Source organism: Bombyx mandarina, chromosome 11 (genome assembly GCF_030267445.1).
Source record: "Bombyx mandarina strain Sakado chromosome 11, ASM3026744v2".
Lineage (NCBI taxonomy): Eukaryota > Metazoa > Arthropoda > Insecta > Lepidoptera > Bombycidae > Bombyx > Bombyx mandarina.
The window spans coordinates 4,805,458-4,830,878 of record NC_143218.1 but is presented as its reverse complement, the minus strand read 5'-3'; the positions used below and the strand labels follow the sequence as shown (position 1 = coordinate 4,830,878).

The 25,421-nt window shown below is 40.0% G+C and overlaps 2 protein-coding genes across 2 annotated transcripts; one reads left to right on the top strand and one right to left on the bottom strand.

Annotated features, from left to right (window-relative positions):
• Positions 1 to 991: 991 nt before the first annotated feature.
• Positions 992 to 5,775, bottom strand: LOC114242811 (motile sperm domain-containing protein 2). Its single transcript, XM_028174090.2, has 2 exons — positions 5,474 to 5,775; positions 992 to 4,596 (listed from the first exon to the last, which is right to left on the bottom strand). Exon 2 carries the CDS (start codon positions 4,589 to 4,591, stop codon positions 3,230 to 3,232), a length of 1,362 nt encoding a protein of 453 aa, XP_028029891.2. The 5' UTR covers positions 4,592 to 4,596; positions 5,474 to 5,775; the 3' UTR covers positions 992 to 3,229.
• On the top strand, positions 5,760 to 21,916 carry LOC114242808 (GTP-binding protein 2). Its single transcript, XM_028174088.2, is given in 19 exon segments — positions 5,760 to 5,942; positions 9,324 to 9,446; positions 10,322 to 10,471; positions 11,469 to 11,817; positions 12,093 to 12,225; positions 12,339 to 12,548; positions 12,622 to 12,715; positions 13,461 to 13,576; positions 14,680 to 14,844; positions 15,603 to 15,767; positions 16,919 to 17,019; positions 17,736 to 17,874; positions 17,950 to 18,017; positions 18,019 to 18,062; positions 18,136 to 18,287; positions 18,619 to 18,813; positions 18,941 to 19,036; positions 19,314 to 19,441; positions 19,529 to 21,916. Coding segments are annotated over 18 exon segments (2,466 nt in total). The 5' UTR covers positions 5,760 to 5,942; positions 9,324 to 9,328; the 3' UTR covers positions 19,572 to 21,916.
• The last annotated feature ends 3,505 nt before the right edge of the window (positions 21,917 to 25,421 follow it).

Genomic DNA, 25,421 nt, shown 5'->3' with positions numbered 1-25,421 from the left:
GTATTAGCGTCAACAGTTCGATGTTTTTAACTAAACTTAAATTAAGTTTACTGTATTGAAATAGCCAAAGAATTTTTTTTTGTTATGATTTTTTTCCAAATTTCAAATGGCTCGCCTGTAAAGTTACAAAAATGTCGCTTAAACCACCCTTTCACCTCTCGAAGTTACATTTTTTTAGCATTTTATCACTAAAGAAATTGATTTGAAACTCGATGAAAAATAAAAAAGTACACTAGTCCTACGAATGAGATACAATACTTCTGTGTGCTTAGTGCGAGTTTTTTAACGTTCTCGATAGCGTAAAAGTTAGCTCATATTTGTATGGAATGGGATCGTTTGCCTACGTTTGCCGCTAGGGGCGCTGTTCCAACTGCATGCAAAATTGGGCTAACTTTTACGCTATCGAGAACGTTAAAAAACTCGCACTAAGCACACTGATGGTTTCGCTTCTACCTCGGGTGAACTGCAAACAAATCTTTTACCTTGCCCTGTATCTTAAATCGTTCTAAATTGGCGACATTTATCCGATGTTTTAATAACTTCGAATGACGTTAATAATAATATGTATTTGAAACGTTTGCCTACGTATGCCGCTAGGGGCGCTGTTCCAACTGCATAGGTACCTACCTACAGATTTTAGTTAACTATTACGCGATCGAGAACGTTAAAGAACTCGCACTAAGCAAACTGCGCGTATTGGCGGCACATGGGACATGCCGGACAGGAACCAACTAAAATCCTTTTTATTTTTTGCTTATCTGGTTGGTCTGGCATTAAAAGGATACCGGAGCCTATCAACAAAGTAAATTATGCCGTCACTCGCATTTGAGACCAGAGTTAAATGCCATGCGTAAGATAAGATGTCCTACCACCTGGCTTTTTTTCGCTCCGTAACCTGCTACGGGCAAGATGGAAATAATGTAATATGCCTGTCACGTCTCACCATAAAAATTAATCTGTCGCTTGAATATTACAAAAAAGAAGTACCATCAAATGTTTATAAGTTTATTAGATAAAAACAATAATAATGCACTCTCACTCTCTTCCCCAATTTCCAACAGCAAGCTCCAATTTTGTTTTAATATTTAAATGCCTTAATTCTAATAATCGATTAAAACCACATTATTAGGCAGAAAGAAATAGAAACAGGAATTCCGCTGACGAACATTTTACAGTTTTGTTTGTTCGTTTGAGGTTATTTATACACTAATTAATAGTTAATACATTATTAACTATTAGAATTTTCGTGCCTAAACTTATAGATGCAGATTTTCTTTAATAGCCATTTTGTCCACAGAATGATAAGTTTACAAATTAGTTATGTATTATTCATTCATATACATTATTTTATACACAACCGGATATTAGGTTTCTTGGCCATACATCAACGAAGTTAAAATAATTCAGCATACCTTAGGTTTGTAATTCCGACTAATTCCATACTGTAGTTGGCTAATCAATTCACGGCTTTGTCTTTTTCATAAGGAATGTTATTTATTGTTAATAGATTAATTGTGATTTAATTGTTTCAAGTTTCCAAGATTTTTCTTTTAATGCTATTCATATTAGTTTTCAATTACATATATACATATATATTATACCTATTCAATAAGGGTATTTAACTATTTCACTTATCTATATTCATGTAGTTTTTTAAATGCTTCTGTTACATACATATTATTTATAATTAAACGGTAATGGTTTCTTTTGTGCCTCAAAATAACAAAAGTTAAATTTCTTTCTACACGCCCATATTTGGGTAGGTAGGTACTAAAAATATCACTCCACAGATACATAGGGAATTACAGGAACTTTTGGCGGTATTTGTACAAACACCTATTGTTTTTCGAGTAGCTATAAAATAGTTGTTTTGAACTTTCGCCGTTATTTACAATATATCGAGGGGTGAAAGGCTAATTGGTTTAAGCGACATTTTTGCGACTACAGAGAGCCAATTAAAGTTAAAAGTTGGAAAAAATATCATAACAAAGAATCTTCTTCAGCTTTTTTCTTTTCATTCAACTTTGAACGGGATAAACTTAATTGAAGTTTAATTAAAAAAAAAACAAATGTTGATGCTGATTAATACCAAACAAAACGGACTTTTCATTTTTATAATAGATGAATGTTTGTGTATTAAGCGAAATGTCGCTTAAACCAAATAGCCTTTTACAAGTTGGCTTTTACAAGTGTAATAATTTCTGTATGATTTTCGTAAAAGATTCTTTTATTGACTCGAAAATATTCGATGATAACCTAAAAATTTCATAATTTTTGAATCACATTTTAACAATACATTCCGTGTGTGAAAATAAAATATTGTGTATGCTCTATTCTGCATGACATTGTAATGTTAATTGAGTAAATCAAAGATACAAATCAGTTAAATACCTTATTGTTTTAAAATTTTCCTGATAAATCCCAATACCAACTAAATTTCATAATATAATTTAATATAGTTTTTTTGTACTTATTTTTACGAATAAATTAATTGTAAACCTACATTTCGCCCCTAAAACTAAGATTTAATTCACTTTTAGTACAGCTCCCGTGCTTCTGTGATGCATTTTCTAATTTCCCATTTCTATATTATAACAACAATTTTATTCAGAGCATTTTCATTTGTGCAAGCACAGTGTTATCTGCTAACAATGCTCAACTGCGACTATAATGTCATCAGGCAGTTTAGATTTCAAATAAGCACTTTGAAATTTTTTCACAAACACTTCACACTTATGATTACAAACTACCCATAAAGTTATTATATCAGCATAAATATATTAATATCTTGCAAATCGATGATACAACAATAACTGACTGATTTAAATATGTTTTTATAGAAAACAGCATCCTAAATAAATAAATTTAATGAAAACTTTTTAAGGAATGCACTAACTTAAGTATAATATTGATGTTTGATTTTAAGCTGTGTTAAATATTCTTTATAATTATTTTTTGTAGATGACAATTTCCAAACATGATCATTATCTGATTCGGTGAGTATTATGCTGTAATCACATTACATCAATAAAAGTTTTGATGGCCCTTTCCCATAACCATTGTTTAATTATGACAATTTTAGTTGTTTTATTTTCATGCTTAATTCATTAGTTTTGTACGAAAACCTACAATAAATGGTGTATAATAATATGTTCATGACAAATGTTACCATTTTTAAAAAATACAGCAGATTTGCTGTTGTGATCTCAAAGACCACAGGGATTGTGGGCTACATTCTTTCGCAATACCTGTCTTCGATGCTTGTGGAGTTGTAAATGAGGTAGCCAAGTACCACCGACACCCCGGAGAATAGCAGTGTCAGAAACTGAAATATTTTCATTCTTTTAACGTCTCTGTTTAATAACTCATAATGGACCTGCAGGGTATTCAATGAATTTGACAGTGAGTCTTTCTCGGAGACTTTGTCAAGCAAATTGCCATTTTTAGGCAAATCCTTCTCCGGGAATTGGCATTTTAAACGGTATTCATCTATTTTACTACTAGGCGAACTCTGCCATATATCCGCTAGATCTTTTGATGTCATATCTGTCTTTGGTATTTGTACTGACATTACCAGAAAGCGATCCTTTGTAACTGTTCGTAGATGAAAACCAGGTTGGACAACTATTAAGACTGATTGTGACATCCCAGCTGCTAGAGTACCCGAGCTGGGTCTAACCCGGAACTTTTCTGGTGAAGTTGTACGAATTTTGAATGATATCGCACTCTCATCCATATTTGTTATGGTGAACTGCCCGGAGATCTCATCATTGTCTGTTTTGAAGATTATAGTATCATTCGGAACAATTCTGAGCATCTCGCCGAGCGAGTGCTGATTTTCGCTCTGCTCTGCAAATGTGACTTTCTTCGGAGTATGCTCTGAACTACGACTTTCTGGTATGAATTCAAAAACATAGTTGTCTTTACCTCCCCAACAGGCAAGAGCTTGTTCCGGTGCCACAATATCCTTCAACGTATCTTTGGTGACAAATTTCATTTTTTCAACGGCCTTGGCAGGTAACAATGTCTTCACCACTTTAAAAGCCGCCGACAAAACCCAGGGCATGTTGTAAATAATGATGTAGTTGAGGAAATATGGATAATAACATTTAAATAGGGTTATTAAGTATTTGATTAGTTCCATGTCCATGTTACTGAGGCCAGTACTGTCCATATCAAAGAACATGCTGATTTTTTTACCATTCTCTTCTCGCTCGACCCTATCGAACCAGTATATCATGATTTTTTTCAACTCGTCATAGTCCCTTTGGCCTTTGATGTGCATTTTGGATTTGAAGACGAGGAGGAGGCTGCCATCCACGTCTCTGCCCCGCGGGAAGAAGACACCTTCTTTAACATAGTCCATGCGTATGTTGTCCTCGTTGATGTTGGAAGCTCCGACATTTTTCCTCCAGGTAAGAATGTCCCACAGCATGTCGGCAGCCTGCTTAGCGTCTTTCTCGCAATGGGCCAGCACCCTCTTCAGGTACTTCTCATCTCTCGTTCGCTCTAAGTCGGCCGGGTGGAAGTCTACATCGTTTTCTTTGAGACGATTTTCAAAAATGCTCCGCACGTCCGCCGCAGTAGCCATGATTACTGATAAAACGATTATATCATTGAAGACAACAGGATATTGTCTTGAATTGCGTTAATTAAATGTTAATTTGTTTTGTACACGAAAATATGATCAGCTTGTAATGGTAAAATTTTGACATCTCATTAATTGGGCGATCTATCAGTCAGGCAAAGGGTATAGTGTAGATCCAAATTTTTAAGATATGATTAAATGGAACCGATTCTCAAATGAAATTGGTTACATAAGGAATTAAGTGAAATGGAATCAAATGAGAAAAGACAATAACGTGAGTGTTGAAAAGGAGAAAGAGATTTTTTTAAATAAAAAATAAAATAAAACTTCGTGTCAATTGATACTTTAGGTTGCTGTCAAAAAATAAACTAAACTATTTTTGATAATAAATGAAAATTAGCGGTTATTCCACTGGTTATTCGAGATTCTATTGAAATAACGGTTAAATTCATTTAAAAATGTACCGTGATTCTCATGTTTTAGTCAAATTTAATTTTAATAAAGCATTCACAACCAGGACCTAAGTTATTGCATGTAATTGAAAAACAATGACAATTTCGTCATATTTTCAATACATTGTTGCCACTTTTGAACTTTTAACACGACAATCATACTAATGATACAATGAAATACTTAAATCTGACTCAAAGAAGAATATACTTTTATAATTTTTCTGTTATTGCCCTTGTAGGTAAATGAGTATAAGGCCCACCTGATAGTGAGTGGTTACCGTCGCTCATGGACATCAGTAATGCCAAAGCCAAATTTCCCAAAATAGAACAAAATTAATATTGAAAGTGAACGACAATTATGCATAAAACAAATTCAACATAAAATTAGATCTTTGCAATGAATTGCAGATTGCAGTTATAAAACACGACTTACCATTTAAATTTATAATATATATTTTTTTTACAATAAATGCATAGTGCCTTACAGTTTTATATTCCTATCTACCAAATATCAATAGACTGGATACATTATATTGTCAGGCACTGCTATGCTTGTCAACGTCAAACTTAGAGTGAGTAAATATTTTTGTGCAATTCCTACCTACATGACGAAATAAATGGTCTTTGTGAAATAAATCTTATCTCAGTGTAACACAATTACATACATTTACCTAATTTGATTAGAAAAAAACTGCTCTGTAAACCGATGGGCTGTTCGGTTTAAAATATTTTAATATTGTTTACGGCGCCTTGTTGACACAGTTGCGTTATTTATTACATTTTTACGTCACATTTAATAATTTGGCCGGGTTTCTGTATTGTGATTGTTGACTCACAATAGTCGTCGACTTGGCGTTGCCAGCAGCATTTCAATGTGACCTTGACTAGAAACAGCTGTTACTGTGAGTACCTGCGCCTTTTTCAATTTAAAAATAAATGTAGTTTTTTTTGGGATGAACCGCCAAAATCCCTTTAGTTTCTTAATTCTTTACGTATGATGTTGATCTAGGAAGTATAAGACAAATATTGTTTTTTGCAATTTGATAATAAATGTAACTTTCTCTTTTTCAATTTTTAATGGCTAAATTCTTATCAATAATATGTAATTAAAAATCATTTATTTTAGAAACGTGTAAAAATGTGTATATAGAATGATTGAAATATTTTTAAAATAACCATTTAAATAGCATCAATGGAATGAAAGAAATCATAAATAGTTAAAAATGAAATAAAAATTATAATTAAACATAATTATAGACTCGGAAATACACAAATAAAACATAATTGTGGTCTACATTTAGAATTTTGAATAATATGTGTATATTCTGTCATTGGAACATATTTTGAATCATATTTGAAAAAAAAAAAAAAAAAAAATTATTTTTTTGCTCACAACTGTGAAAAGAGTTTCCAAAAACTTAATACATATTTAATTCACAATACTGTTCTTCAAAAAATTGCCTCAAAAGATTTACAGCATGAGATTGTGATTTTTTAACAAAATAATTCCCAAATTAGCATCATTGTTTTGTTCTGAAAAAATTGACAGTTCTAGTTCAGTAAAATAACTGAAAATTTACTTTCAAAATATATCTAATTGCATATTTTTTAAATGAAACAGGTATCCAGTAAAAGCTCCTTATTTTCGTTTCATTTATTAGCAATTTCATGAATCGCAGATTAAATAAATGCGACCCAATTTCTTTTGTTTGCAGCTGAAGATTTTTATTCACGGATCTAATCGGTACATCAGTACATACATATTGATAAAAAGGATTCCAATATGTAGGTATCCAACTGAATATCCTTTGTAAACCCATTTTTCCATATTCAAAGTGCCTGTATTGGTGCATATTCACAGAACATATACCCTGTGAATAAAGAGCTTTTACTGTATTTTATTTAAAGTTTTTTTTTCTTGATCATCTTCAGATCATCTTTTTATTTGAACTGCTAGTCTTTATTTTTGTTCGCAGTCATAAGGATTATCACATACTATCTATTAAATCTGTTCACATAGTTTTTGCAGTAACAAATATCCATTTCAAAAATGCTTCAACTTTATAGATTTAAAAAATTTTTTTTCCGGCATGACTAATGTTTGAAATAATCATGATGCAATATTTTAATATAAGTGTTTCACAGTTGTTACGTTTAGAAAAAAAAAAAATTATCATTTCTTAATATTAAATCAGATTATATCATTTTTACCAGAACAATATTTGTAACTGCATTAAAAAAAAAAAAGAGTTAAAAGCTACTGGTTTATGAAAATGAGTAGGGCTACATATTTATGTATTTCAAAAAAATAATAATGTTCCTTAGCACTTTTGATTACCAAGAGTGACAGGAGACCTTTCCTCCAGTTGGCTGTACGTTCTAATACCTACAATGACTACTTGTGATGCTAGTATCTTGTGAGCATGGTGGAGTAGTTAAGCTATAAAATCGAGATTTAGACCTCATGTTTCAAGGTTGTTGGCAGCATTGCGCAGCATTCGCATACATGTCCATGGGCTCAACCTTCAAACAGGAATTTATTTTATTTTTATTTTTTGAATTTTTTTATTTATTGATGCACAAAACAAATTACAATTGTTACAGGAATCACACGACTTTGCTACAAAACTAGGATTTATCATATCACTGTTAATCCAGTTACATTTGTTTATGTATTACTTTAAATGTTTAAATTTAAGAGTATATATGTATGTATTTCAGTCTCTGGTAACCGTAACACAGGGAATCCTAAATTGGGGACGGATGATCGTGCGCGAGTTGTTCACAGTTACTTAGACCTCTTGTGAGTCCGCACGGGTAGCTATACCACCGCCCTGCGTATTTCTGACGTGAAGCAGTAATGCATTTTGGTTTGAAGGGTGCGGCAGCCGTTGTAACTATACTGAGACTTTAGAACTCATATCTCAACGTGGGTGGCGGCACTAACGTTGTAGTTTGTAGGCTCCGGTAATCTCTCAACACTGGCTGGGCTGTGAGCTCGTCGACCCATGTAAGCAATAAAAAATAATAATTTAGTCAGTATATCTCCAGAAATGGATGTAATGTGCTCTGCGTCAACACTGTCCCGCCGTCTCAATAGCCCCGACTGGGCTCCAGCCCGGTCCGAGGTCGGGCGCCGGTTATGAGCGGCAGGAATTTTTAATGAGGTTCAACTCCCACACACCTACGTTATTTATCCGGATCCCCACCTGCGCGGGTGGGGATCCGGCGATTTTCACATGTGGAAAAAAAAGTATATCTCTAGAAAATGACTGAAAAACGAACATAAGTTTGCCTGTTCAACATTCTTGGCAATAATATCTAAATTCTGCAAAAATCTAGATAGATATCTGTGCCAACATTTCAGTTTCCAAACAAAGTTTTGCTATACTAATTCGATACTTACTGTTACGGTTTAATGTTGCTTTTTTTACTTCCTATGTTTCGTATACTTCACAGTTGAAATAGTCGCGGTCGAAAGAGGTATTATTTATCTACATTTCAATAAGTGTACTAAATAATTACCGTCTATTTTTCTAGAAAATTAAACGAGATTAAACCTTAAAAGTAGCTGTGAAATGGTTACTGGCGTATTATTAAAAAAAAGATGCACATTTTCTATGTCTATTTTGTTTTTGGCGCGTAATTCCGGAACCAATTCTGACAGGATTTTCAGTAGTAGTAGTAGCTTTATTTTTCCAAATTGAAAGGCAAAGGTATCACACCATACAGCCTAATCTTTTATATATAATTTTTTTATGAAATATGTTATTATGAAATGAAATGAAGCTGATTAATTTAATATGAAACATGGCAAAGCATGAATTGAAATGAGATGAGATGTAAATATTCAGAGCTGCAACGTGATTTTTAATTGTCATTAAGATTTACTTCTACGTGAAAGATTTTTCAGTGATTAATGCAGGCCACTAATATAACAAGAATTAAAAAAAATATCTAGGGCTAAAAGGCTATTTGGTTTAAGCGACATTACCCTTAATACGCGAAATTTATCTTTGTAATTAATTAAAGGTCCGTTTTATTTGGTATTAACAATCAACAGTTCGATGTTTTTAATTGAGCTTCAATTAAGTTTACTGTATTGAAATAGCGGAAGAAAATTTTTATATTATATTTTCCAAAATTTAAACTTCAAGTGGATCTCCTGTAAAATTGCAAAAATTTCGCTTAAATCAAATAGCCTTTCACCCCTCGATATATAATATGTATTCCTTTTTGTGTTTTTGTCGCGAGACTTAAGCGATCACTTCTTTTGTCATCAGATAAAATGGATTCGTTCTTTAGCCTTTTCGATCCTACCGACGGAGGTCAAAATAAAAATAATACAAGAAAAAAACACAAAATCGATTCGGATAGCGTTAAGAAAAAAAATGAACTGCCCAAAGGTATGTACGAAACCACAGATAATTAATATAAATGTTACAATTTTTTTTTTAATTTACTACTGGTAGCACTGGTAGCCTCGATTCTGGCTTCATCATGACTAGCAGGCAAGCTCACGGCGCTCAGCCTAAGAGTACTAGCTAACATCTACCCTAGCAAGAGCAGTTCTTCGCAACATTTACTGGTGATAGGATCTCTTTTGAGTCCGCACTGGTATGTACCACCGCTCTGCCTATTTCTGCCGTGATGCAGTAATACGTTTCGGTTTGAAGGGTGGGGCAGCTGTTGTAATTATACAGAGACTTTAGAACTCATATCTCAAGTTGTGTACCGGCATTTACGTTGTAGATGTCTATGGGCTCCGGTAACTGGGCTGTGAGCTCGTCTACCCATCTATGCAATAAATAAAAAAGACGCGTGGCACTCGGGGACTGCCGCGCTGAAGCTATTGCAAAGCATTTTTTATCAACTTATGAAATTACAATTAGACAATAATAATTTAATATTAAAACAATAATAAAAATAAGACCACGCTATATTTATAAACATTAACAAAAGCAAAACATTAACTGTCCCCTTCACACTCATAAGCTAGACCGCGTAAGAGAGAGATGGGCAGACTTTTCATGATGCTCATGCAGTGCGACGTCACGCCGCGCGCTTATTCACAAACACTACACTAGCGCAACGTGTGAATGTGTTGAACGCGAGCCACATAGTAGGCGTAATGGGGGTGTCAGGTTATTTTCGTTACGGAATTTCTTGATTCAGTCGCCGTGCTCAAGGCCCGCGATAGAAGCTATGTAATAGCTTAAAAAGTGTAAATTTCTCGCTTCTCGCTTTGATAATACTCTGTCGATGCTCTACCCTCATCCAGGGAGGAGGCGAGGGAGACGCTCGAACGGCAAGCATGAATCTCTGCCCGAGGAGTCCTCGTTCCTCTGCGAGCCTGATCTGAGCAACGGGATCGTGGTCAAGGGTGTCAGCTACATCGAGAATTACATCGAAATTAATACAAAGGACGATGGTAATGTCCTTTTTTATTTACTTTTACAGCATTTACGTCACAAAGGGGACGATATAAGCAATAAAAAAAAAAACTTTGACGTCACGTCACGTAACGGCCGGAACTCTGATGTTGAAGGCGGGTTAGCTTCGCGGCAGAAATAGGGGGGTGCTTTTAGCCATGGTCTTAGTGTTTTGTTAAGTTTCACTTTTTACCTTTAGCGTGGAAATTGGTACCCGCCTGCAGGATTCGAACGCAGGCAAAATCTGATGTATTAATGGTGAATTGACGGAGGCTTCTTCAGTGTATTCAATTGTCAATTAGCAGGGTCCGTGAACACCGAAACATTCGCCATGATGTCGAATCTCAAGGTGCGAGCGTGGCCATCAAGACGGAAGCCCCTAGGGTCGTTTTCAAATTTGGGGCCAAAAGCGAGTTATTTGATTTAATTCTCATAACCTTAACGTTACCGTAATTATAAGTACAATAAATTCGTTGTCATGACAACAGGCAGGTGGTCCTATAACTATATATTCGTAAACACTGTTCAATTAGGAGTTACACATAAAAGCTATCCCAAATCTCATTCGTATCACTGGTCCGAAATTCAAATTCTAACTTGTTTGTTATTTTTTCAGTAATGCGTGTTGAAATTCGGCAATTTTATTTAATCAGTATATAATACAATATTAAAGGGAAACTAACTGGATATTAGAACATTACTAAAAACAAAAGAAGTACGATTTCTAAGCGTTTTAAAAAAGATCCTATTTAAATTGTTATTCGTATTGGCGTTATCAAATGCGTAAAATGAAAAATATAAATGAATATTATCAATAAATAAGTTAATGAATAAATAAATACAATTTTTTTAATGGAAAATTAGAGAAAGTTTAAATTCATGAAATCGTTAATGTTTGGCCGCAAAATTGAAAACAACCCACTAATGCTCTGCGTCATATCTGGTAAGGGTAAACTTCGGTAAACTAAAAAAGAAAACCGTGCTTTTTTCCGACAGACGACAAGAGGCCCAAACGCAGAAATTCTAACCGCAAATCACGCCGGAAAAGGACTAAAATCACGCCTATTAGAGAGCAGGCCGATGCAGAACTGAACCCCTGCGTAAATCTCAACAATCAGATAGTTACATGTAAAAAAACCGATGGAAGCGTCGGTAAGAATGTCAATAAACTGACGGACGACAAAAAAAGGAACAACCAAACGAAATATGACGATTTCGATGATAAGATGTGTAACGTTATCGATGGCCTGGAAGGGGTCAGCCTGAAGGAAGACTTGTATACGTCAGGGGAATTCAACACGGGGGATTTTGACGAGGATTGGGACGAGCCCGCGGCTGAGGACTCGTGAGTATACCAGGGATTGTCTTTTTTGGTTGATGGACATAGGACCGGTGTCTCGTGAGCTGTGTATTTCGGTCTTCCAAGGTAGTTATGTGAAGGTTGCTCAACTATAAATCGATTTAAACAAAAAATCTAGGATTTTGCGTAATTTGTCCAAATATCTTTGTTAGGAAGACGCAGACAGCCTGATTACTAATACAAATTTATCCTTAACACTATAGACGGACTCTCTCTTATGTAACGTCGGCTGGCTTTGGTAAATAGGCGAAATGTTTCAGCGATTCTGATTACGAGGATTCGGCCGATGAGGTATACGGGAACCTGCCCCCCGAGCCCAGGTTCGGGAACGTGGAGTACAAGCTGCAGCTGGTGTCGCTCTGCGAGAAACGATTCCAGCATCTGGTCACCCAGGTCCGTGTAGGAATATAGTCTTAGTGCCTAATGAAATTGGATTGCGATTGCACGAGTTGCAATGTGGTGGTTTCGTTGGGCGACGAATGAAATGAGAAGGGCTCTCTCTGCAGCTGAAATGGCGTCTCCGGTCGGGGGGCGGCCGGTGTGTGTACGTGGTGGGAGTGCGGGACTGCGGCGCCGTGGTGGGGCTCCGGGCGCGCGCGCTGCGGGGCTCCCTGCGCACCCTGCGCCGCATGGCGCGTGCCCTCGCCGCCACCCTGCGCGTCACCACCAGGCGTCTGGCGCCGGATCGCGCCGTGGCCGAGGTGCACATACTGAAGGTAACGGGTCCGGAGCTCCGATCGGGCGCCGCGCGACGGAGCCGCCCGCAGTAACGCCTCCTCCTGTTGACAGCTGGCCGACCCGCAGCAGAGCATGGAGCTGAGGATCGCCGTGATGGGCGCCAACGAAGCTGGGAAGTCCACCTTGATCGGAGTCCTCACGCAAGGCAAGTTCTTACCAGAGGAGTTGAGGCTGAGTATTATTATAGTAATATTATTGGTAGTATTATCTTTGATATCTTTGATAATAATACTAATAATAATTTTGCCACGTACCATCCGGCTTTGGAATGAGCTCCTCTCCACGGTGTTTTCCGAGCGCTATGACATATCCTTCTTCGAACGAGGCTTGTGAAAGGTACTAAACGGTAGGCAGCGGCTTAACTCTGCTCCTGGCATTGCTGAAGTCCATGGGCGACGGTAATCACTTACCATCAGGTGGGCCGTATGCTCGTCTGCGTATAAAGCAATAAAAAATTTATATATATTAGTACCCTCTCGTTGATCGCGGCCCGGGCGTGTCCCGGCCGCTCACCGCCAGGGGGCCGGGTGCTCGTTCGCTTCCTTCCTTCCTTTAAGAAGAAGTATAGACGAATCGACTTCAATCACGAACATTCTCGAAATTATCAAAATGGCGCGTCCGAGAACAGATGAGGGTACGGCGTGAGCGCGAGGGGCCGCCCTGCTTGAGGCATGAGGTGGAACTCTCCATCGTGCGTAAGCACTCGTCCCTGCGCCGACAATACACGGAGCGCGTGGGCGTGTCCGCACGAGCTCAACGACCCCCAATTTAGCTCGTTTTGCATTGCGTTATCTGCATTAACTTGACTTCACTGCTGGCACTGTCGGGCTGGTCCCGGCCCGCGTGCCCCGGGGGAGCGGGGGAGACGTTACCGGTGTGGTCTGTTGCAGGCGAGCTGGACAACGGCCGGGGGAGCGCCCGTCTGAACATGTTCCGGCACCTGCACGAGGTCAAGAGCGGCCGGACCTCGTCGCTCAGCCACGAGATACTGGGGTTCGATGCCCAGGTCAGTACGCAGGGGCCGGGCTGGTCCCGGGGTGCGCGCCCTTACTACGGTGACCACTTCACACCGTGGCTTGAATTAATATCAGGCAGTGGCGTAGCGTGACGGGGGCGGTGAGGGCGACCCGCCCCGGGCGGCACTTTTTAGGGGGCGGCAAAATTTCACAATAAATAGTAAAAATATTTGAACCATTTCATATTTTTATCACAACTACAAATTTGGACCCATTGAACTGGCAACACCGTCTATACTGACTCGCGGGGATTCCCCGTATTTTATAATAGTAAAGAAGTACGTGATGCTTTGACAATTCAAAGAAAGTTGTATTGATGGATTGTCAGTTGTCCATTTCACATTGACGTATCGTAATTTATGTTACCTACGTGCAGTGGTTGTGATTCAACATTGTGAAAATTGAATTTTTCCTCTTCGTTTACCTGAATTACACTGTGTAAGTATTAAATACGTATTATATTTATGTAATTGTATATTGGACTGTCTGATATGTAATATAAGCAATAAAGTATTATTAAAATAAATAAAACGACCAAGTGTAAGTTTTACACTCGCATATTCACGGTTCCATACAAATATTTACGGTTTTCAGATTTTTCCCTATAGATATATGTGCTGTAAGATATACCTACCGAGATTCCTGTCAAATTTCATGTTTACAGGTCAACAACGGAATAGAATATTTTTTGAATATTAGAATAAAATTCTAGAACTAATATACAGTATACGTCAAAGTGAAATACATAAATAAAAGGGCGGCAAAATTGTCTTCCGCCCCGGGTGGCTGACACCCACGCTACGCCACTGATGTCAGGGTAGTTAGTTGGTAGCTGTTGGAGATCCTGAGGAGAAATCCTCGCGCTGATGTCGACCTGCTACTTTCAAATGTATTTAGACGCGTTACTTCATTCTATCTAGACGAGCAGACACCTCAGTTGATGATAATGTAGCGACCGTTGGGTCACGTGTGCTACGCATCGGTAAGTGGTACCCAGACTTGATAGCAAACCTCTCTGTTGACTGTACTGACTCTGACATCTATCCGTGACTGCTCGAGACGAGATCGCGTGTAAAGGTAGCGTGCTGCCCAGGGCAACGTGGTGAACTACGGGTGCTCGGAGCTGATGACGGCCGAGCGGATCGGCGAGCGGAGCACCCGGCTGGTGTCGTTCATCGACCTGGCCGGCCACTCCAAGTACCAGCGCACCACGCTGCACGGGCTGGCTGGCTACTCGCCGCACTTCGTTATGCTCGTGGTGAGTGTCGCTTCATCGCGCCTTCATTGTCTGTTAACTTGTGTTCATTATTTGTGTCGAGAGCTCGGGAGAAGCGAACTAAGTTTCATTTATTTCCCTTGTAAGCGGACGAGCATACGGCCTATCTGATGGTGTGTAGTTATGGTCGCCTATGGACGTCAGCAATGCCAAAGGCAGAGCCAAGCCGCTGCCTACCGTTAAGTACTCTCCGCAAGCCTCGTTTGAAGAAGGACATGTCCTAGCGCTCGGGAAGAACCGTGGAGGGAAGCTCATTCCAAAGCAGGATGGTACGTGGCAAAAAATACCTCTGGAAACACACTATGGACGAACGCAGTGGCTCCAGGTAGTATGGATGAACTCAACTACGGCGCGGGCGGTGCGATAGTAAAAACGAGATGATGGAATCATCTCAGTCAGTTTCTCAGAGCACTCCCCATGGAACGTACGGTACAAAATACCGAACCGAAATCCCTTCGTAAACCCAGAGGTTCCAGAAATAATTAAGATTTTTTCGGTGAACTACATGTCCCGGACAAAGCCGGATGCAGCGACTGTGTAATAAGCACGACGTATAGACAGACCCTTAGCTCTACCGCACGCGGATCAGGGAGGGACAGGGATCCTTAATGACCCCCATCAGATCTTGTATTTGTAAAGTTGTATCTCGAAGTGGTGTCGGTCTAAACATGAAGTTCAACGGTCGCAAAGTTCCATGAGGGAACATGGCTTCGGTCCTAATGCGGCTTCGTGGCGCACAGATATCGGCGACGGCCGGCATCACGCGCATCACGGAGGAGCACATAGACCTGCTGCTGGCGCTGGACGTACCGTTCTTCACGGTGGTCACCAAGTGCGAGCTGGCCGCGGCCGCCGTGCAGGACGTCGCCGCCAAGCTGGCCGAGCTCCTGCAGCCCTACAACAAGGTACCGCTCGCGCGTCCACCCTCAGTCCATGGACATCGCCGGTGCCTGCTAGTACCACCAGTCAATATCACTTGACGATTGCAGTACCCTGGTATAATACTCAAGGGACGCTGTTATCCGTGTCCGATGAATCGTTCAGTGGCTATGTGACACCCGCGGAAGGGGATGGAGTTCCTCTAGAGGGGCACCACACGGGTAATGGCTGTAATGGGCTGGACTCGTTCCTGTCGACTCGAGGAGTTCAAACTCGAGGGTTGCTGTCGAAGAGTTCCACTATCGGGAGCTTATTGTGCCACCAGGTCGATGGTACAACGTGACTGTCGTTCGAATCCCAAAAACATAAAGGCTACGAATCGATACGACCGCTAGAAGTGTGTTACATTCAATTTCAAACATTCCTAAGTAATTTTCGGAAGACTATACAGTGTGTAAGGAATTGATTTTTTTTTGTATTCTTCGCCATTTTGTTTATTACCTCGTGTTCTCCGAGTGCGCTGCCTTCACTAATCTGCGCCATTTTGAGAAGGCGGCACGACATGAGAACCCTCTCATCGTAGCCGCTGGAAACTACATACTCGACCCAGTAGACCGAATGGTAAACCGTCGACGTCGCCCATAGCACGTCATTACGGATCCTCCTGATCCATTAACGGTGCTTTTAGGCACCACAAGCACCGGTCACCGTCCTCGTAGAACCCGTCGCTTGCGACGAAGGGCTCGACGAGTAAATTAACCCTTAGACACAGCCCACTGAGTTCCTCGCTGGATCTTCTCAGTGGGTCGCGTTTCCGATCCGGTGGTAGATTCTGCGAAGCACTGCTCTTGCTAGGGTCAGTGTTAGCAACTCTCCGGTTGAGCCCCGTGAGCTCACCTACAAACGTTAGGGTGAAGCTGAAATAGCCTCTCAAGGCTATCAGCATAGGTAGGAAAAAAAAAGAAAAAAAATTCACTAATCTACATATTATGGTAGCTTTACTAGTCTGCCTATAGTGGCCTATACTATAACATCGGGAGACAGGATCTCGAGGGCGACTTGGCTAGAGTTAAGCGGACGCAAGACGTCCTCGTTCGAACTCCAATGTGCCCACCGCGTGCAGAGTCCGTGAACCTCACCAACGGAGCCGGACTGCAGTACGTTGTCATGTTTCCAGAGACCACTGCTAATAACAGACGAGAACTCTGCGAGGAACTGCGTGGCCCCACAGAAGCTAATTCTTGACACGATCAATGACAATGCCTCTGAGGATAAATGGTGAGTGGTAGGATACTAGCGTTGGATGGTGGTTCGCTACAAACATGTCCTGAAATGATGTCTGAAGATGGAGTTCACGAGTCATCTATATAGGATCTGTCTGGTTATTGCAATCAGATAGACCCCGAGTTCTTTCACCGGCTTTCCCATTCGCAGTTGATCATGGACATTGTCAAAGCAAAAACCAAATCTCACCTAAGAAAAAATTGTCATAATACTAAAGGTTCTCCAGTAATAACGATGTTTGACAACCGGTTAGGCTACACGGAGATGTGGTGTGATCAGTAATCAGATCAGTGACTCCCACCTGGTAGGGAGGATGCTTCGCGTGAACTATATCACAGCCCACCTGGTTTGAACAACGTAAATGCCGTCACCCACCTCGAGACGTGAATTAAAAGTTGCATTTCCGTAGCATTGCGGTTACCTTCAAATCGGAACTTACTATATTGCCTTGCAGCGGAAATAGGCAACGTGGCGGTACCTATCCGTGCGGGGTCACAAGAGATCCCACCACCAGCCTGACTCTGATAGTTGCTGAGAGCCTTTTAGATATATTCAGTACTTAGTTATTAAGATGAGTAGAGAAGCTTATGCTCTGTCTTAGCCTCAAACCGAAACGTACTATTGCTTCGAGAAACAAGTAGGCTGCGCGGTAGTGGTCGCTCCGTCGCCCGCAGCTGGTGGTAGGGAGATAGCAGAGTTGTTGTGTCCAGCGTGATGCCGGAGGTGGCGGTGTTCCCGGTGAGCTGCGTGCGCGGCGCCGGGCTCGGGCCGCTGCACGCCTGCCTCGCCTCGCTCGCTTGTCTACTGGCCACACCCACCGCCGCGCACTACAACACGCTGCCGCACGACGTGAGGGCATAAACTTCGCTGAGTTACCGTGTCGCTTGTTGCAAGTGTCCCACTGACGAGCGTGCCGTTTTGCAGGACACGTGCGAGTTTCAAATCGACGAGATATTCCACGCGGGGGAGTCGTCCGGTCCCGTGGTTGGGGGCTGCTGGCCCGCGGCAGGATCCGGGAGGGGACGACCTCCTGATGGGTAACGTACCGCGCTATACAGATTGTCCAATATTGACGCCCATGCATGGTGTGTGACCGGTGTGGTGTCGCAGGTCCGCTGGACGACGGGCGCTTCGTGTCGGTCCGCGCGGTGGGCGTGCATCGCAACAGGGCCGCCGTGAGCGCCGCGCGCGCCGGACACACGTGCTCGCTGCGGCTGCGGGCCCAGCACGCGCCGCGCCCCGGCATGGTGCTGCTCCGGCAGGTCGGTGCGGGGACGGGTGTGGCCGGGCGCCAATAATGTGATTCATTGTATTCAATTCATGCCGTTGTAACTATACTTGAGACCTTAGAACTTATATTATCTCAAGGTGGGTGGCGCATTTACGTTGTAGATGTCTATGGGCTCCAGTAACCATTTAACACCAGGTGGGCCGTGAGCTCGTCCACCCATCTAAGCAATAAATAAAAATAAAAAACATTGACATTTCAATTTTCCCATCTTTTGAGGAGTATTCAAATATTTCTCGGCCTGGCAATACTAAACGCGCATGCCGATTACTGTACTCATAAATGATCTGTAGTAATATTCGCAGCCTTCAGACTCTTCGGGCCTTCACTGCAAGAGCAACAACGTGGGGAGCTCTGTGGAGGACGCGATGACCCTGGCCCGAGCTCAGCAAACGCTGTCGAAGCCCGACGCCGACGCGACCAAGAACACGTTCGAAGGAGCCACCGATGACATCCAAGACGACGGCACGACTAATCCTAGGGGATGTCTCTATTTTCAGGTACAGAGAATTGTAGACAAGTGTCAACATTCCTTACATTACAGTTTTGTAATAATTTGAATACATCAGACGACGCATGAGATTTCAAGTCTTAAGTTCTAGAACCTTCTATTGCAATCGCTCGCAGGCCTCTATACACCTTCTGAGACATTCGACCGCCATCTATAGAGGGTTCCAGTGCACAGTTCACGTCGGCAACGTCACGCAAACAGCCATCATCCAGGTGAGATGAGACTCAGCATCTTAGGTGACCAATTATACTTCATTGTACTTGCCGAAATAAACTTGTCATCTATGTATACTACTAATTCTAGTTGATCTGATCTCTATGAAATTAAGTTATCGCTGGAGATTCACATCACAAATGGACACAAAAATCATTTCCTTGAGGCTTGAGGTCGAATATACGGTGACTGTCGTGTAGCTTTTAATGGTGATACGTTTTTGATGTAGTGGAATCGTGAGTAATGCTCGCGTGTAATCAAACGTTGTGCGCTCAGGGCATCATGTCGGGTACGGGAGAGCTGAGGGCTGGCGAGTCGGCCTCCGCCCTGTTCCGGTTCGTGCGCAGCCCCGAGTACCTGGTGCGCGGCAGGAGGATGTTGTTCACTGCAGGACTCGGCACCAGGTCGGTACTGCCGCATCCTTAGACTGTAGTCTGATCTTACACTGAACGAATGCTAACCTAATACCCCTTTTGTAATTTACTTTACAGAGCCATAGGGAGGATAACGCAAGTGTTTCCGCACGTCCCTTGAAAGTCCTAAACTACTATATTTGTGTCTAAAGCACAGAATATTGTATTCGTGTAAATGTAGAAGAGGACAACAAAATATTATTTGTTATTTTCCTCAAGTAACGTCACCCTAGCGAGGAGAACCGAGATATTTAGTGGAAATGTTTGGTGACACTACTTTATCATATATTTATTTATTATATTTTTATGTGATAGTATAATAATGATATTGGATTTAATGATTATTTTCGTTTATGTGTAAGTGTTTTTTCGTGTACTTAATACGGGAGACGAATTTGAAGGCGGTTATTGAATATGAAACATTTGAATTGAATAGATTTGAATGAATTGTAATACTAAATGTTTCTGATCTGATTTCGTGTTAGAATATGATCAAAATATTTATATTTATGTTCGTGAACACTAAGGTCGCTGTAAAAATATTAATGAGTGATTATATTTTTCTTGTATATCAGTTAAAATTGAATTAGGTTTAATTAATCGGAATGAGTATTCACTGTGAAACTAGATTAAGTTGGCAACATTTAGCGAGAGACTCGAAACGTCAACGTCAAGTTGGCAGTGACAGTTGATAGAATGACATACATCGTGTTGATTGTAATAAGAGTGATATGGTGGAGGGGGGCAAAGGGTACAGTCGGTAATGTCTATCGAAAAGCGACCAGTGTGCTTAGTGCGAGTTTTTAACAGCGTCCCTAGCGGCAAATGTAGGCAAACGTTCCAACTCCATACGAATTTGAGTTTACTTTTACACTATCGAGAACGTTAAAAAATTCGCACTAAGCACACTGGGGCGCACAAAGATGGCGCCGAAAGTTTTTATATTATAACTTACTACGCTGTTTTGGTGGGTACTTCAGTCGTATTTGTAATAATGCCTTTGTAGGCAGACGAGAGCATACGGCCCCCCCTGATGGAAAGTGGATACCGTCATCGCTGGGGACACAGCCGAGCCGCCACCAATAGAATTTACTGCTCACAGCTTTTCTAACTTATCTCCTCATATTAGACAGCAGTCACCATACAGAGTTCCAAGCTTAAACATTTGGCGATATTTTAATGAAATATGACAATCATTGTGATCATTTTTACTGGTGGTAGGACCTCTTGTGAGTCCGCACGGGTAGGTACCACCACCCCGCTTATTTCTTCCGTGAAGCAGTAATGCGTTTCGGTTTGAAGGGTGGGGCAGCCGTTGTGACTATACTGAGACCTTAGAACTTATATCTCAAGGTGTGTGGGGCATTTACGTTGTAAATGGGCTTCAGTAACCACTTAACACCAGGTGGGCTGTGAGCTCGTCCACACGTCTAAGCAATAAAAAAAATGACTACTACCGTCATATTATTATGTCAACTAATGACAAATTATCGAATAATGTTTTAGAAGATTTAAGTGAAACGGAACCCCGTCTCGGCGAATAATGTTGATGGTCATTAATTGAAATGTGTGAACCTAAATTTAAAAAAATGGGTTGTAAATATTATTTTCAAACTTTCTTCCATTTGTATTTCTTTCGCTCCAGATGTATACGTCTGAAGACACTAGCTTATTTTAGTTTTTGCACGGCCTACCTGGTCTACGCTTTAGAAAGAACAGCGCGTTTGAAGTCGTCGTGGCCTAAAGGATAAGACATCCGGTGCATTCGTATCTAGCGATGCAACGGTGTTCGAATCCCGCAGGCGTGTACTAATTTTTCTAATGAAATATGTACTTAACAAATGTTCACGATTGACTTCCACGGTGAAGGAATAACATCGTCTTTAAAAAATGAAACCCGCAAAATTATAATTTGCGTAATTACTGGTGGTAGGACCTCTTGAGTCCGCACGGGTAAACACATTTAAAATGATACGGAATATTCCAGAATGAATGAGCAATAAAATAATCCATTGTGTTTTCTGTAATATTTTAAGAAAACAACATTTAAAGCCCTTAAATATCTTTTTAAATTAATAATTTAAATGTTTTTATTCGATTATGCAAAACTGAATTAATCTCTTATGACAAATAGGTCAGTGAACCCGTCAAAGAAAAATCTTTTTATAAAACTAGGGTTTTAAAGGTTTTTCTTTACTTAAAATATATATTAGGCGTTTTAGCTCGCAAAAAGTTCCTCGAAGAGTGTATCAATAGATAGTGTTACTCTTCTAATGATCCTTATATTCTGGAAGTGACGTGTTTTGTGTTATTATTCATTGAATAATATTTCCGCTAGAGAGACTATTACTTGAGAAGAGCCCTTGATTCTCAGTGAAACGAAATATTATTTTATTGTATTATCTTGGCTTTAATTACTTACTTTTAAGGCTGTATTTTGCTCTGAATAAATCAATTTTGCATATCGATTTTTTTTTATTTCGCGTAGTGTTGCAGTTTTTTAATTATTTATGTGATTTGTGTTTAATACAAGCTTGTACAACAGCCTTTTCCAAAGTGAGCGATAATGCCCCCTTGTGGCGACACAAGGCCGCTCGCGGCACCGCGGTCGTATACATTAATCAATTCCATCATGTTCACTCCAAACACACGAGTATCATTGCCGAATGAAGAAACTAAACTAGTCAAGGGGGGCCTAGGCACGTGCAGTCAGTGTGCTTAGTGCGAATTTTTTAACGTTCTCGATAGCGTAAAAGTTAGCTCATATTTGTATGGAATGGGATCGTTTGCGTACGTTTGCCGCTAGGGGCGCTGTTCCAACTGTATACAAAATTGGGTTAACTTTTATACCGGTCACTCACATGCGCACGAATACGCAAACCCACAAGTGTAGGACGACATTTGCAAATGATTATGCAAAGTTTTCGCTGCATTCGTGGTTTTCCAAGATGCGTCGGTTTTTTAACAGACATCACAGCGCGCGAACCGCGAGCCTTCGCGTAGTCTCTCACACATTCGTTTGCCCAGTTGCGCCGACGATTGCGAAGGTAACGGACGTATCGCCATTTTCATAGTTCGTGATGTCTACTGTGTAGCGTATCTTCATCAAAAGAAATCCCATAAAAACAGCATGGCTGTCAATGATGTCTGGGAAAGAATTCAAAACTCTTTTTCTCTTCAATGTTCTATTGACGAATTAAAAAGGAGGAGAAATTCGTGAGACATTCGTAAACAAGTGTAGGAAGAAGCGCAAACGGGTTCGCAAATTGAGTATGCGAACCCATTTGCACAGCTTCTAAGTTTGCGAATGAATGTCTGACGGCCCTTCACATGCGCGCAAACATTCATACAATGCACGAATATTTGCGCGCATGTGAGTGGCCGGCATTATGCTATCGAGAACTTTAACAAACTCGCACTAAGCAGACTGGAGGCCGCGCGAGGCCGCCAGCGGCGACGCCGGGGACCACTGTCATTCCGGTGTGACTCTGCCCTTACAGCCCGTTCACACATGGTCTCCGTTTTACTGGTCGGTTTTGTCGGATACGTTATTTTTCATCGATGGAGCATGGAGTTGTATGAGCGACTTCACATATCGTCTTTTCGCATTAAAAGTGTACAATTTCCAAAAATATTCGAAATTGAGTTATTATGCGGAATCATTTGGTATCACCAGTATTTTTCTCATAAATACTGTCAAAAGAGCGTAAGTAGCTTAGTTTTAGTTTTTTTTTAGTTTACCTATATTTTGACTACTACATATTAACAAAATTAATAAATAATTTTATCTCACTTTAAAAGACAGATAATTTAAGTGGTAAAAAATAAAAATTGTCAAGATGATTAATATTAAAAATATCATATTATTATGTTAAACCTTTAAAACACTCTCCTGTAAAATTTTGTAAGTTTTGAGATTATACAGTTTTAATGCGAGAAGACGATATGGTACAGTATTCAATTTAAAGTAAATAAAAACGATCCGGTAAATTACGAGATTCCATTTTGTCATCGAATACTGTTTTTTTTTCTTTTTCTACCTAATCTGATAGCCTTGAGAGTAGGAGTGGGCGATATAAATCGTATCTAGATTCAATATCTATATATCGCAGCAATATCGTTGAATCCGATATCACCCCGCACGAAATCTATATATCGATATCGGCCGATACACGATATTGCTCGATGTGATGCGCATCGGCATATCGCGATATCGTACCGATTCGTGAATCGGAATCTATATAACGATATCAGCCGATACACGATATTACTCGATGTGATGCGCATCGGCATATCGTACCGATTCGTGAATATCAGCAATATTCGTTTGGTTCGTATCGAATCGGCCAGAGTGAGTGAGCGCACGATAGGGATATCATGTGATGAATGAAACAGAAACAGGCATTATCCATACAATTGTAAACCTTATATTTAAGTCCATATGTCTGTAGATTATTCTTAGCGTATCAGCAGGATACAATTTAGGAAAGAAGTTTCAATTTTCGACCCTAACTTGAATGCAGTATAGCCTATTTGCATCGTTGAATTTAATTTCACGCGCTTTGACCTTGAACTACAATTTTTGGACAAGTGTTTATAAATACTTAAAAGTTTTTTGTGTTTGATTTTTAAAGTACACATTTTTCTATTTTTAGTTGAATCCAAATAATTGAGTTTATTTCTTGTGTTTGTATTAAACTTTTGAAATCTACACTCTTTTGGTATATTTTGTAATTTTAAATTAAGATACAAAATACTAAAAACTGAAAATAATGTAGCCAGTCCTAAGCCTGATAAAAGCATGAAGGAAAGTTTTTTTGATATTTTTATTTTCATGTTCTTTTTATTACTTTAAAATCATATTATAAATTGCTATCAAAAAACCAACCGTATAACGTTGACTTAAATCTATATCTACTACGATATTATATCAGCGTATCGTTTCAAATCTCAAATATCATGAATCGAGAAAATCTACTAGCATCCATCAATATATAGATTCAGAAAATATATAGATTCAATATCCGATATTGATACTCGATATATAGATACGATTCGATACGCGGCAAAACCGATATTACCCACTCCTACTTGAGAGGCTATATTAGCGTCGCCTTAACTAGTAGGTGAGCTCACGGGGCTCAAACCTGATGACGTTGCTAACACGAACCCTAGCAAGAGCTATGCTTCGCAGAATCTATCACCGGATCGGAAACGCGACCCACTGAGAAGATCCGGCGAGAAACTCAGTGGGCTGTGTCTGAGGGTTAATTTACTCGTCGAGCCCTTCGTCGCAAGCGACGGGTTCGACGAGGACGATGACCGGTGAATACTGGAGAACATCGTATCCAGTAATGATGGATATACACGGTGCCTGTGTGTGAACAAAGAATAATTTTTTGTCGTATGCGTTAAAATGGGTACCGTATACAGGGAGACTATGTATGAACGTATGAATTTTGAAAATCTGTCTACTGGTAATACCCAAAGAAATAACTTTTGCTCCTTGTTATGAATGTTGCGCACGTGGTACAGTGAGATTAGTCATATCGACGGGTGAAAGGCTGGTTTGAGCGACAATTTTGCATCTTTACGAGAGAGTCATTGAAAGTTGGAAAAAATATTATAACAAAAAAACTTCTTCATCTATTAAAATGGAGTAAACTTAATTAAGATTCAATGAAAAACATCGAACTGTTGATGTTGTTAATACCAATAAAACGCACTTTTAATTACAAAGATAAATGTCGCTTAAAACATCCTTTCACCCCTCAATATTAAGCAAGGCAGTAATAAAATATCGTACAAGTTACAAAACATTTTAAAAAAAAGTCCAAAATATTAACTACCCCCTATAATTTTATATACTACCCTCGTCCGATCGTAGCTTAAATAGCCGTTATGTCTACCAGCGACTAGGGAGGGAAAAAATATGTATACAGACATGCATTAATCACAATAAAACACAAAA

What these genes read in the sequence shown, in the direction of transcription:
- LOC114242811 (XM_028174090.2), bottom strand. Translation starts at nt 4,591, where the DNA reads ATGGCTACTGCGGCGGACGTGCGGAGCATTTTTGAAAATCGTCTCAAA.